The sequence below is a fragment of the Cucurbita moschata genome, unplaced genomic scaffold (genome assembly GCF_002738365.1).
Source record: "Cucurbita moschata cultivar Rifu unplaced genomic scaffold, Cmos_1.0 Cmo_Scf00029, whole genome shotgun sequence".
Classification (NCBI taxonomy): domain Eukaryota; kingdom Viridiplantae; phylum Streptophyta; class Magnoliopsida; order Cucurbitales; family Cucurbitaceae; genus Cucurbita; species Cucurbita moschata.
In genome coordinates this window covers 1,885,602-1,898,345 of record NW_019268545.1, presented here as the reverse complement: position 1 = coordinate 1,898,345, position 12,744 = coordinate 1,885,602, and the positions used below count along the sequence as shown (strand labels likewise).

The 12,744-nt window shown below is 37.1% G+C and overlaps 2 protein-coding genes across 2 annotated transcripts; one reads left to right on the top strand and one right to left on the bottom strand.

Annotated features, from left to right (window-relative positions):
• LOC111463891 (3-ketoacyl-CoA thiolase 2, peroxisomal-like) lies at positions 1 to 5,912 on the top strand. Its single transcript, XM_023107841.1, has 14 exons — positions 1 to 306; positions 468 to 550; positions 642 to 726; positions 1,661 to 1,787; positions 1,961 to 2,059; positions 2,149 to 2,216; positions 2,303 to 2,410; positions 3,312 to 3,389; positions 3,479 to 3,611; positions 3,695 to 3,791; positions 4,642 to 4,765; positions 4,890 to 4,998; positions 5,450 to 5,533; positions 5,648 to 5,912. The coding sequence occupies exons 1-14, from the start codon at positions 220 to 222 to the stop codon at positions 5,728 to 5,730; spliced, it is 1,365 nt and encodes a 454-aa protein (XP_022963609.1). The 5' UTR covers positions 1 to 219; the 3' UTR covers positions 5,731 to 5,912.
• A 439-nt stretch (positions 5,913 to 6,351) lies between these two features.
• LOC111463894 (sm-like protein LSM5) lies at positions 6,352 to 11,118 on the bottom strand. Its single transcript, XM_023107847.1, has 4 exons — positions 10,945 to 11,118; positions 10,722 to 10,845; positions 7,043 to 7,115; positions 6,352 to 6,567 (listed from the first exon to the last, which is right to left on the bottom strand). The coding sequence occupies exons 1-4, from the start codon at positions 10,976 to 10,978 to the stop codon at positions 6,535 to 6,537; spliced, it is 264 nt and encodes an 87-aa protein (XP_022963615.1). The 5' UTR covers positions 10,979 to 11,118; the 3' UTR covers positions 6,352 to 6,534.
• Positions 11,119 to 12,744: the final 1,626 nt, after the last annotated feature.

Here is a 12,744-nt window from a genome sequence, read left to right as displayed (position 1 = left end):
CCCCATTGATGGCTGTGGTGATCCCAGGCCAAATTTCCACGATTTTCACGTACTCTTCATCGAAACTTGTGCGTATGTTTCCCGGAGAAATTATGTGTCAAGTGGAGCACGATTTCAGTTGCTATTTCCATTCAATTTCTTCCTCTTCTATATATTTACCAGATTTGATTTCAGAATCGAATCGATTGACGTTGCCATTGTAGAGCGAGGGAGAGAAAAATGGAGAACGCACTTAACAGGCAGCGGGTTCTTCTTCAACATTTGCAGCCCAGCTCTTCTTCTTCTTCTGGATCTGCATCGCTTTCTGTATGTTTTACTTCCCATTTTGGAGTTCATCTGTTTATGATTCCCTGGTGTTCATTCTAGGGTTTTTTTTCCCGTTTTTTCGCTGGGTTCTTCTTGATTTTCTTTCTTACTTTGCGTTTTCATTGGGCATTTGGCTGAACTTGTTTTTGCTTGGTTGATAGGCTTCGGTATGTGCTGCTGGAGAAAGCGCTTCACATTCATACCATAGGACTGGTGCGTTTGGGGATGATATTGTCATTGTAGCGTAAGTTCTTTTTTTCTTCCCCTCCGCTGATGTTGCTTAGCTAGCTCTTTGTTGCCTCTGATAATCTCTTGCTGGAAAAAATGGAAAACAGAGCATATCGTACAGCGATTTGCAGAGCAAAGAAAGGGGGTTTCAAGGATACTCCTGCAGAGGATCTTCTTGCATCTGTTCTAAAGGTTTGATTCATTCGTTCATTGATGTTATTATATTCTGCACTAGCATTAAGTTTTTTGGATTTGTTTAGTTTCTAATATATGTGTTATTTCCCACATACGTGTTTAGTTTATGTATCCAACGTTTTTTCAATTAAGTATGTCATTTTCAATGTGTGAATTTTGAAAATGCACCATTTATGTGGTTGTTAGTTGTTGCCAACACTTTTAGTGGCCCCATAAAGTCATTCTGGTCCCTCAAATTACTTTAATTTATGGGTTGGTATGTGTGTTTCAATCAATTACAACTCAGGTAATTCCGGTTTAATTACAAAATGTAGCAATATGTGAGATCCCACGTCGATTGGAGAGAGTAACGAGTGCCATCGAGGACGCTGGCCCCAAATGGAGGTAGATTGTGAGATCCCACATCGATCGAAGAGAGGAATGAGTTCTAGCAAGCATGTTGGGTTCCGAAGGGGGTGGATTGTGAGATCCCACATTGGTTAGGGAGGGAAATAAAACATTTTTTTGCAAGGGAGTGGAAAACTCTCTAGTGCCATCGAGGACGCTGGCCCCAAATGGGGGTAGATTGTGAGATCCAACATCGATCGAAGAGAGGAATGAGTTCTAGCAAGCATGTTGGGTTCCGAAGGGGGTGGATTGTGAGATCCCACGTTGGTTAGGGAGGGAAATAAAACATTTTTTTGCAAGGGAGTGGAAAACTCTCTAGCGAGTTTTAAAAACCTTGAGGGGAGGTCCGAAAGGAAAAGCCCGAAGAGGACAATATGTACTAGCGGTGTGCTTGAGCTGTTACACAATCGGTGGCGAAAGTTAAAGAAAAAAAAATAAAAAAATCAGATACTCGATTATATAATTCAGCCAACTTCTTAATCGAGCTTTGTTTCTTTTCATAATGTTTATAGATTCTCTTAAAAAATATTGATTGTTGATGTAGGCTGTGATCGAGAAAACAGAACTGAATCCGAGTGAAGTTGGTGATATAGTAGTTGGCACTGTTTTGGCTCCTGGCTCTATAAGAGCTTCTGAATGCAGGATGGCTGCTTTCTATGCTGGCTTCCCTGGTACAATATGATATTCCACAGTCCTTTGTTTTTGTATCCCATAGCAATATTTTCAACTTCTCTCTTATGTTTTGACCCAAACTTGGGAGTTCTTTACCAATTAATCAATCTTTGAGAGCCCAAAATCCCATCTTCCGCAAACCATTTGGCTTATGATGTTTTTGATGCATCAGACACGGTAAGCATAAGAACGGTCAACCGACAGTGCTCGTCCAGCCTTCAAGCTGTTGCTGATGTTGCTGCTGCCATTAAAGTTGGATATTATGATATTGGTGAGGACTTTTGAGAATCTGAATAGGAATAAAAAAAAAGTTATAACATTGTTGAGTTTTTACCTTAACAGATTTGTCTTGCAATGTAGGCATTGGAGCTGGGTTGGAGTGCATGTCTATTAATGACATTGAATTTCCTGTTAGCGATAACCCCAAAGTATATTCTTTTTAAACATTTTATGCACTTGATTAATCTGATTTACCCTGTCGTCTCAAGTTTTAATTGATAAAAGTTGTTAACAGGCAAATGTCTTTCGACAAGCTCGAGATTGTATGCTTCCAATGGGCATCACTTCTGAAAATGTTGCCCAACAATACGGTGTGAGTAGGGAAGAGCAAGACCAGGCCGCTGTAAGTTCTCTGCACTTAACTTGGGTCTGTTGATTAAATTGAGTGTTTGAGATCCCACATGGGAACAAAACACTCTTTGGGTGTGGAAACCTCTCCCTAGTAGACCCGTTCTAAAACCGTGAGGCTGACGGCCATACGTATCGGGCCAAAGCGGACAATATTTGCTAGCGGTGGACTTGGACTGTTACAAATGATATCAAAGCCAGATATCGGGCGATGTGTCAGCGAGGAAGCTAAGCCCAAAAGGGGTGGACACAAGGCAGTGTGCCAGAAAGGGCGCTAGCCCCGAAGGGGGATTGGGTGTTCCCACATCGATTGGAGAAGGGAAAAGCGCTAGCGAGAACGCTGGACCCCAAAGGGGGGTGGATTGTGAGATCTCACGTTGGTGGAGAGGGGGAACAAAACACTATTTATAAAGGCTGTGGAAACCTCTCCCTAGTAAGTGCGTTTTAAAACCGTGAGGCTGACGGTGATATGTAACGGGCCAAAGCGGACAATATCGGCTAGCGGTGGGCTTACAGAGTGAAGCTAACTAAACAGTTAAAAAAGCATACGTTTTATAAATATTGGTTTTAAATTTTTATACCATAAACATAAACTGACCAATTCAACCTTAATGGTTACGCTTAATATTCTGTATTGCCATGAAATCCTTGTTAGTATTTCTTGATAGCTTTTGTGTATTTGTTGTTTTTAGTTCATTTATTAGTAAATGATTTCATCTTGAATTAGCGATACTATGAAGTTCTCCATTTAACAGCACCGATATTTTGGATTAAGGCTTGCATTTGCCATAAGATTCTGCAAGGAGACATGTTGAAAATGAAATCTATCGTTGATTAGCAAGAACATTTTGAACTTAAACAACTGTGAAAATTTGATCTAGGAGTAATTTCAACAGGTTGAATCGCATAGGCGTGCTGCTGCAGCAAGTGCATCTGGTAAATTCAAAGACGAGATCATCCCTGTTTCCACTAAGGTAGTTGCTGAATGACTTCTTTACTGGGAGAAATCTTGCATTCATTTTGTTTTCTTTGTCACTTACAAACTCTTCACCATTCTTCGAAGATCATCGACCCGAAATCTGGTGTTGCAAAGCCCGTGGTTGTATCTGTGGATGATGGCATACGGCCGAGCACAAACATGGAAATTTTGGGAAAGTTGAAGCCAGCATTCAAGAAAGATGGCTGCACAACAGCAGGTTTTTAAACAAAGGAATTTGGTTTGGTATCATGTTTATCAACAATGGAACTATGGCCTAAATCAATGCTATTATTTTTACAGGGAACTCTAGTCAAGTTAGTGACGGTGCTGCTGCAGTCCTCCTCATGAAAAGAAGCTTAGCTATCCAGAAGGGACTTCCTATTCTTGGTGTCTTTAGGTAAAGTCTATTCTCTTACAATTATTACCCTACGATGGAGAGTTCATTATGCAAAATGATCGAATGCTGAAGAAATATTTTCACGTTCCACCCCTCTGATCTTTTTCACTTGAAAAAGTATTAAGAGTGGGGATATCTATTCTGAGATCCCACGTTGAAGAGGGGAACGAAATATTCGTTATAAAGGTGTGAAAACCTCTACCTAACAGATGCCTTTTAAAAACCGTGAGGCTGACAGCGATACGTAACGGGTCAAAGCAGACAATATTTGTTAGTGGTGAGCTTGGGTTGTTACAAATGTATTTGAGCCAGACACCAAACGGTGTGCCAACGAGGACGCTGGGCTCTAAGGGGGTGGATTGTGAGGTCCCACATTGGTTGAAGAGGGGAACGAACTATTTCTTACAAGGGTGTAGAAACCTCTCCTTAACAGATTGATTTAAAAATTGTGAGGTGACGATGATATGTGACGGGCCAAAGCGGACAATATCTGCTAGCAGTAGGTTTGAGCTTTTTTCAAATGGTATTTGAGATAGACACCGGGCAGTGTGCTAGCAAGGACACTGGCCCCCAAGGGGTAGATTGTGAGATCCCACATCGGTTGAAGAGGGAAACGAAGCATTCTTTATTAGGGTGTGGAAACCTCTCTCTAACAGACGTGTTTTAAAATCCATAAGGCTGACGATGAGATACGTAATGGGTCAAAATGGACAATATTTTCTAGCATGGACTTGAGGTGGTACATCTATCTTCCTATAGGGAAAGAACTATGATTGAAATCCAAACATGAAATTTATTGAGAGTTATACTATGGAGCTGATTTTTTTTTTTTCTTGAAAAATATATGCAGGAGTTTTTCAGTAGTTGGTGTGGATCCAGCAGTGATGGGAATTGGACCAGCTGTTGCAATTCCTGCAGCTGTTAAATCTGCTGGTCTTACTCTCCAAGATATTGACCTTTTTGAAATTAATGAGGTAACTTTTCTTGTCATTTCTTTCTCAGTGAGTAAGAAAATGAAAAGAGAATCAAGTATATTACCAGAATGTTCATGGAAGATTTGTTTAATTTTCATGTGAATACGCTTTTGGGTTTTGGCAGGCATTTGCGTCTCAGTATGTGTATTGCTGTAAGGAACTAAAACTTGATACTCAAAAGGTGAATGTCAATGGCGGTGCAATTGCTCTGGGCCACCCTTTGGGCGCAACTGGTAATCTTTCTATCTTTATCGTCATCTCCATTTAATACCAAATCGATGGTTTCGTTCCTAGAATCCCGGTGAATCATATTGACTAAAGGTGCTTGTGGGTTGAGTTGGGTTAGAATGAGGCATCCTTTAGACCCGCCCTTAAACAAATATGCTCATAAAGTTTCTATTTATTTGAAGTCAACCTAATCTTTATGGTTGATTCGGCTTTCTAAATCATCGAGAAACCGCCCAAATATTTACAATGACAATGATGAGTTTTTTATCATAAGTTTTTTTTGTTCAGAAGTGAAATGTTTAAACTTTGGAAGGTAATTGGTATGTTATCTACTATGTTGTGCTCGGATTGTTAACGAGTTGGTCTAATGGCTTCCAAGAAAGAAAATAGAACTGTTAGTATGGTGGGCGAACAAATCTTGAAAACTATAACCTTTTCTCCTTTATTTGGTGTCAGGTGCTCGTTGTGTAGCAACACTCTTGAGTGAAATGAAGCGTCGTGGAAGGGACAGTCGATTTGGGGTCATCTCCATGTGCATAGGTATGTACCTCTCTCAGTTTGGTGTAAAGTGAGAATTTAAACATTTAACTTTCGGTCGACCTCAACAATTGGGTCAGTTAACTGACTTCGAACTACAATCCATGGTGTATGCAGGCTCGGGGATGGGGGCTGCAGCTGTACTTGAAAGAGGCGACTCTGTTGATGAGCTTCGCAATGCAAGGCCTACCTCCCACTAAACTTTAAAATCACATTCTCATCTTCAACCATCCCATGTAGAAGTAATTCAAGTATTTTTCGGTTGTGTCAATCTAAACTGGTATTTCCCTTAATGTTCTAGTTTTTATCAACTTTTTGCACGTGTTATTTGGTTTGGTTTGCTTCAATTCCCCCTTTATCGATCACTTCTATTCTATCTCGTGCAAAATTCATTATTGAAAGTTGGACTTATGAGCGATGCAGCACTTTTGAAAGTTTATTCAATTCAGAGCGTGTAGATTGAACTTATAATTTAATTTAATTAGATTAGTTTGGTCTCTCAATCACTTGACTTATTTATGTAGTGTTGTGCTTTGGTTACAAAGGTTGATGGAGTCTAAATTTATGGATGAATTCAATCAATGATAGTCCAACTCAATCAATATCAACATGTCGTGATGGTTAGACTTGGTTGATTTTGTCGGAAAAGAAAATAGGTTTTGGATGTTCGTTGATTAGTAAACCTCCGATACTGATAAGGTTGGAACCGTGGTCGCAGGTCTCAAGAAGCTTTACGATCACGTCATAAAAGCAAAGAGCAAAGGTTCAATCTCTAACCATGTTTTAAAAATCTACATAAGTATTTACTTCAGCACATTACCAAACACAGTCAAATGCACTTAGAAATGAGCCAATAGATTTCTGTAGGAAGCAATGAAGATGAAGGAATCAAATACATGAAAGTTGTCACCAGCTTCGTTCTACATCGAAAGAAAACTAAATGTTACTCATAACAATGGTGCAAAGTTTGTCAACCAAAACAATATGCTACTCATATTCCACACCTATTCTGCGTCGGGCGATCCACCGGGAACGAGCTGCATACAAACAACAGATGTTTCAGCAATCATACATTGATAAGAACTGCTCGTTTGCATAGAAGTGTTTACATGCACGTTGACTAATGCTCAAAAGACAACTAGACCAACTTGGCCCGAGTATTATGGACAACTACTTGACTCTACAATATATATCCCGAGTATTCTATCTATCTGTTTCTCGAGTGAGTTTACATGAATATCGACTCATACCAACTTATCACTTAATCACGTGTCAACTAATCTCACAAAACAACAACTTCCTTAATATAGAAGGCATATGAATATGACTCGACTATGTAAACGTTGGGACGAACAAATATGGTTCCCTTCATGAACTCGCTATCATTATTAAGGCCATCATGAAGCTAGGCCCTTACACAACCATTGTTCATTGGTTTAGGAACTCGTCCACAAATTTGTGGCTTTCCAAAACAAGGGCAAGTAAACATTAAAACCAGTGATTGTCACTTACAATAGCAATGTTGTTCCCATTGAGTAGAATCTGATCCAACTTTGTTATCCGTCTCCCCTCAGCAGTGATCTCACTACAATGTAATATAGAGAGAGTTAAAACCATATAGTAGTTGCAAAAAACAAAGAGTCTTTAGGTTCATACAAAGGCAACAACTCACGCGACGAGCATAAAAAGACGTTCTCAGGCCGAAAAGAGCTACCACTAGATTTTGATCGGTAGAACAGAAATGAAACTCAACAATGGTGATATTAGTGTTGGGATATGAAGCCTATAGACATGGTAAAAAGCAGGTAGAGAAATATATGGTAGATATTTATATATAGTAGGTAGTTATATCTCGTAAAGCAATATATAATAAATTGAAACTATATATATATATATATCCCTTAGACAGTGTTTTGAAGATGTACTTTCTGTATTGTTCGTATTATCTCTTGGTGTACATATCTGAAGTCATCAATATAAACATTTAACCAATATTCCTCCTTGCATTTTCTCTTTCATATTCTTTGTATTCATCTAGATCGATTATGTGCATTGTTGTCCGATCCTAACAATTAGCTTCATCTACGGGTACTCTCCTTGAATGGGTCGTGTGTCGGTTAATAATAATTTAGCCGTAGGCTTTGTGGAGCCACCTGTGATAGAATAAAGCAATTTTTTTTTTTTTTTTTTTTTAAGAAGAAACTTGCAAAGATGATGAACTTGTGACCACTCCAACAAAAGGGCTCAAGTAAAGTAGACATCTTTCTCGTAAGTCCATCTAAAGTGTTAACTCTTCCATAGATTGGCTCAATCATAGAAACTTCAAAGTTAACTGTGTTTGGTTCGGAGCATTCTTATGTTGAGTGACCTGTTGAAAATTTTCCAAGGAAGCATATGAGTGAGACAAAGCATGTTAAAAGAACTCGTGTTGGTATGTGAGGATAGTTTTCCCTTTTAGAAGTGATTCAAGGCAAATAGGTACGTGGTCATGTTGTAGGAGAATTTCGGGCCATCAAGTGTCAAATCCAAATTTTAAACATTGGGCATGAGTCGTTACACTACCACACAAAGAACTGAATCTAGCCGAAGACGATGTTTAAAAAAGCTAAAGGTGGCCTCAAGTCTTTTCCTCTTGAAGAGGCGGAGCGGAAGCCTCGATTTTTATTAAGATCGTCGCTAAGTAGTAATATTTCAAATTATTACAACTTAAACCTTTATATGTTTAAAGAATGGGGCAAATTCATACTACTCTTCTCATTAAGGTGTAGAGGCTTAGCCTCCATATTTTTAAAGAAGGGAGCTCACTAGAAAGGTATTTCCAAGTGTCTTTGACCCGACCTGACATCCACTCAAATGGATTAGGACTACGTTGACTCACTATAATCCTACGTCAAAGAGTCTACTAGTAGACTCGAGGGGCTCGGTGCCAAAGCCATTGAGCCAACAAACCTTTGTTCTAAGCCTACTTCTAGCAAATATTGTCTGTTTTGGCCCGTTATGTATCACCATCAGCCTCACAGTTCTGAAGTCTACTAAGGAGAGGTTTCCACACCCTTGTATGAAATGCTTCGTTTCCCTCTCCAACCAATGTGGGATCTCACATTCACTAACTTTCCCATCGTATGCCAACTCACCAAGCGCACATTTTGCCTTCATCAACCCCATCCCACAAAAAGAAAAAAAAAAATCTCTCATGAGCTTCTCTAGCATATTACAAACCGACCCAAAAGAGAAAAGAAATAAATAGGAATTCTATTCAAGACCGAGCTTGTGAGATCCCCACATCGGTTAGGGAGGAGAACAAAGCATTCTTTATAAAAGTGTGGAAACCTCTCCCTAGCATACGCATTTTAAAACACTTGAGGGGAAGCCCGAAAGGAAAAGCTCAAAGAAGATAATATCTGCTAGACGTGGGCTTGGACTCTAATGCTGATCACTCTTCAAGAAAAAAGCTTCTCTTCCAATTAGCAAATCTTGTACTCACTCAATAACAGGACTCCAAAAGGGAAGAGATTTCAGATTATGGCCGAGAGGCAGACCTAAGTAGGATGAGAAGAAACTCCAAAAGGGAAGAGATTTCAGATTATGGCCGAGAGGCAGACCTAAGTAGGATGAGAAGAAAGACCCAATCTCACAACCCACATTCCCACCTTACCTAGACCACAGTTTATACGCATAATTTGGCAGAAAACGACAGGACGGACAATCCGGCAGAAAATGACAGGACCGACAATCCGGCTAAGAGTATCCACCACAAGCAGGAAGAGAGATGGGAGACAAGGGATTGTCATGCCTAAGACATGTCAAGGTCATGCTTGTCCAAGGCGTGTAGCCCATGGTTGCATGTCCGTCACATGCCGAAACCTTTGCCTTGTATCACTTTATCGCTTTCCTTTACTGCTTTCATGAGGTATAATTTCCTTCATACTTTTTTTAAGTGTATGACGTTTTGGCAGAATCATGTCGGTAGACATGAAATACTCCAGAATGTACTATAGGGGAGTGTGACTAGTTGTCAACTCCTCCACCTGATTTTGTATGACCGCTTGGCAAAATCACGTCCAAGCTCGTCAAACCTGAATCGCCTCAAAATGTACTATAGATGGATGCGACTAGTTGTTAAATTCTCCCTACCTGAAAAGTTATATGTTATTTAAGCCGTTGTTGTTGCCTTTTGCTTGTATGTCATATAACACCGTTTTCAATCTCTCTCAACCTTGCTTTCAAACTCTCTCTACCCTTGCTTTCTAAAACCTTCTTCTCAAATCAATGCCAGAGACTTGAGCATACGTTGCCTGACCGTAGGCGACGTGATCCTAAATTGGCTTGACTCACTCAGTGCTAAGAGTGAGTGCCGCACAATCGCCAAATCCGCTGCCAAGAAAAGGGCGATTGTGACATCTAAGGCCTCTCGTAGCTCGGATCATCCACTAGGCCTACCATGAATTAGAATATAGTACTCGACCATTTTAATGCAGTCCAAGATCCAAGCCCTCCACATTGGCTAATTAAGAGGAAGAACGTGGGTTTATAAGTAACTATCATTATCTCCATTAGTATGAGGCCTTTTAGGGAAACCAAAAGCAAAACCACGGGAGCTTATGTTCAAAATGGACAATATCATACCATTATGGAGAGTCGTGATTCCTAACATGGTATCAGAGTCATGTCCTCAACTTAACCATGTGAATAAAATCCTCAAATATCAAACAAATAAGTTGTGAGCCTCAAAGGTGTAGTCAAAAGTGACTCAAGTGTGGAACAAAGCGTGTACTTTATTCGAGGGTTCAAGAGAAAAAGTCGAGCCTCGATTAAGGAGAGGTTATTCGAGGGCTCCATAGGCCTCAAGGGAGGTTATATGGTGTACTTTGCTCGAGGGGAGGATTATTGAAAGGAGTAGTCTCATGTTGGCTAATTAAGAGGAAGATCATGGGTTTATAAGTAAGGAACGAACACTATCTCCATTGGTACAAGACATTTTAGGAAAACCAAAACCAAAGCCACAAGAGCTTATGCTCGGTGGAGAGTCGAGATTCCTAACATTCAATCCCTTAAACACAGACAGAAACACTTAATAAAATAAAGCGAACAAACATTACAGATTGAAGCAGAACAATTTATGCAAAATACAAAGACAATCCACAAGAACAGACCAAAGAAATATGAGTCTAGATCTTGTAGAGGCACTTACTATTCAGTAACATCTTCAAGAACCATGTTGACATAAACATCAAATCCTTTAAGAGTACCAACAAGCTCTTTGTCGCCCTTCATAATGACCCATATTTTAGACCCTATACATCGGTCGATTAACTCTGCAAATCCCCACCAAGAAACGCAGTAAATAAGAGTTCATTTCCGGCGAAATAGGAGGGGGAAATGAGAAATTAAGCGAAGGAGAAGCAGAAGCGAACCTGAGGGCAGTAGCTGCGAAGGATTGTTAGCCATGGATTAAAGGTTTTTCAGAAAGCCTACGAGTTGAAGCCGCGAAGTGTCCGTGAAGTGCGAAGAGGCGCGATTTCTTATTCCCTTCGACGAGCCATGAGCGAAGCGAAAGCTTAATAGTCAGACTAAAAAATTTCTCCCGTACTAAATTAATTCTAAAAAATAATTTTTAAATTTCAAAATTTTTAATAATATTTTAAACTTAAAAAATATATATATATATATATTATTATTATTATTATTAATATTTGTTTGAAATAAAAATATCAACTCAAAAATATTAAAAAAAAATTTAAATGTCGTTGCTTCTTATTATGTTTAATAATACTCATAAAATTTTAAAAGTGGTATTAACGCTCTTTACTTTCATAAAAAAAAATTAAAAAATTATTACTCTGGACGAAAATCTTCTATCCACGTCTCATAAATTATATTAATTTTTTTTAATTAAAATTTATAAGTATTTTGTAAACGCGTATTAACGATAATGGTATTTTTGAATTTTTTGAAAAAATTTGAACATATTTTTACTATAAGTTTAAAATATTAATAATTTTTTTTAAAACTCAAAGTTATTTTTTAATATTTTTAAAAATTCAAAGTGTTTTTGAAATAAAGGGATTAAAAATATTAACCTTAAGATTAAATATTTTTCTAAAAATTTGAGAGTATTATTAAAACTTTTGAAAGTATTATTAATTTAACGGGTTTAATTTTGAAAATAAAATTAATTTTTATGAGCACATTTTTTAATTTTCATAGTAGAGTATATATTATTAAATAATTGAAAATAATATAAAATTACACGTATAAGTTTGAGTTTGAAATAGTAGACGAGATTATGTTTATAATTTAATTTAAAATATAAATTAAATAAAGTTACAAAAAAAATATTATTGATTTTTTTTTTCACACACATGACTTCTCTAAGTAGAGTTTACGAGTATTGGGTGGGTTCGAACTCGAGTTTTGTTGGTTTCAACACTAATTCGTTAGGGTTGGACTTTCGATTTTGGGCCTAATTTTGTTACGTTTAGGATTATGTTGGTTTTTCGGGCCTTTGAATTGAGGTTTGGGCCAAATTGTCGTTTTATTGTCTCGATCAAAATATACTTACCTTATCATATGATTATAACGAAAACACGTGATTATAATTGCCGAATTCACTTTGAGACCTTTGTAAATTTTAATTACTCTCAAATTTAATCTCGACTGATTTGGTCAAAAGTTTTCATTTAATACACGATTTTTTTTAAAATAATTATTTAATACTCGTTAAACTCAATTATTTTTGGAAGATGATGTAAGCAAAAAAATAATTATAAATTTTATTAAATTACAAATTTAATCTCAAATTTTTAAAACTTTTTAATTTTTAATTTTATATTCTATGCATATAAACCGTTTAAAAAAATTAATATTTATTAGTCATAAAATTCCATTATATATTTAATAGTTTTTAATTTATAAATTTAAATAGGTAAATTAAATTTTCAAAACTAAATTAATAAAAATATTCATAAATTTCATATTTTATTTTAAAAATATATTTAAATTTTTAAAAATTTTAATAATATCCTCTCCAAAAAAATTCTTTTATTTTGTAGAGTGTTTAAGAAATACTCGTAAATTCTAAAATATTTTATTAAAACACTCTAATTTTTTTAAAAAATTAAAAAATATTTTTATCGTTAATATTATATTTAAAAAATAGTATTAACCTCCTTAATTTTCATAAAAAAAAATTTAAAAATTATTATTGGCAAGGT

Excerpts from the sequence above, each read along its gene's own strand:
- LOC111463891 (XM_023107841.1), top strand. The coding sequence starts at position 220 with ATGGAGAACGCACTTAACAGGCAGCGGGTTCTTCTTCAACATTTGCAG. Across the intron at positions 727-1,660 it reads TTCTTGCATCTGTTCTAAAG|GCTGTGATCGAGAAAACAGA; the intron begins GTTTGATTCATT and ends TTGTTGATGTAG. Across the intron at positions 4,999-5,449 it reads CCACCCTTTGGGCGCAACTG|GTGCTCGTTGTGTAGCAACA; the intron begins GTAATCTTTCTA and ends ATTTGGTGTCAG.
- LOC111463894 (XM_023107847.1), bottom strand. The coding sequence starts at position 10,978 with ATGGCTAACAATCCTTCGCAGCTACTGCCCTCAG. Across the intron at positions 7,116-10,721 it reads CTTGAAGATGTTACTGAATA|TGAGATCACTGCTGAGGGGA; the intron begins GTAAGTGCCTCT and ends ATTACATTGTAG. Across the intron at positions 6,568-7,042 it reads ATGGGAACAACATTGCTATT|CTCGTTCCCGGTGGATCGCC; the intron begins GTAAGTGACAAT and ends GTTTGTATGCAG.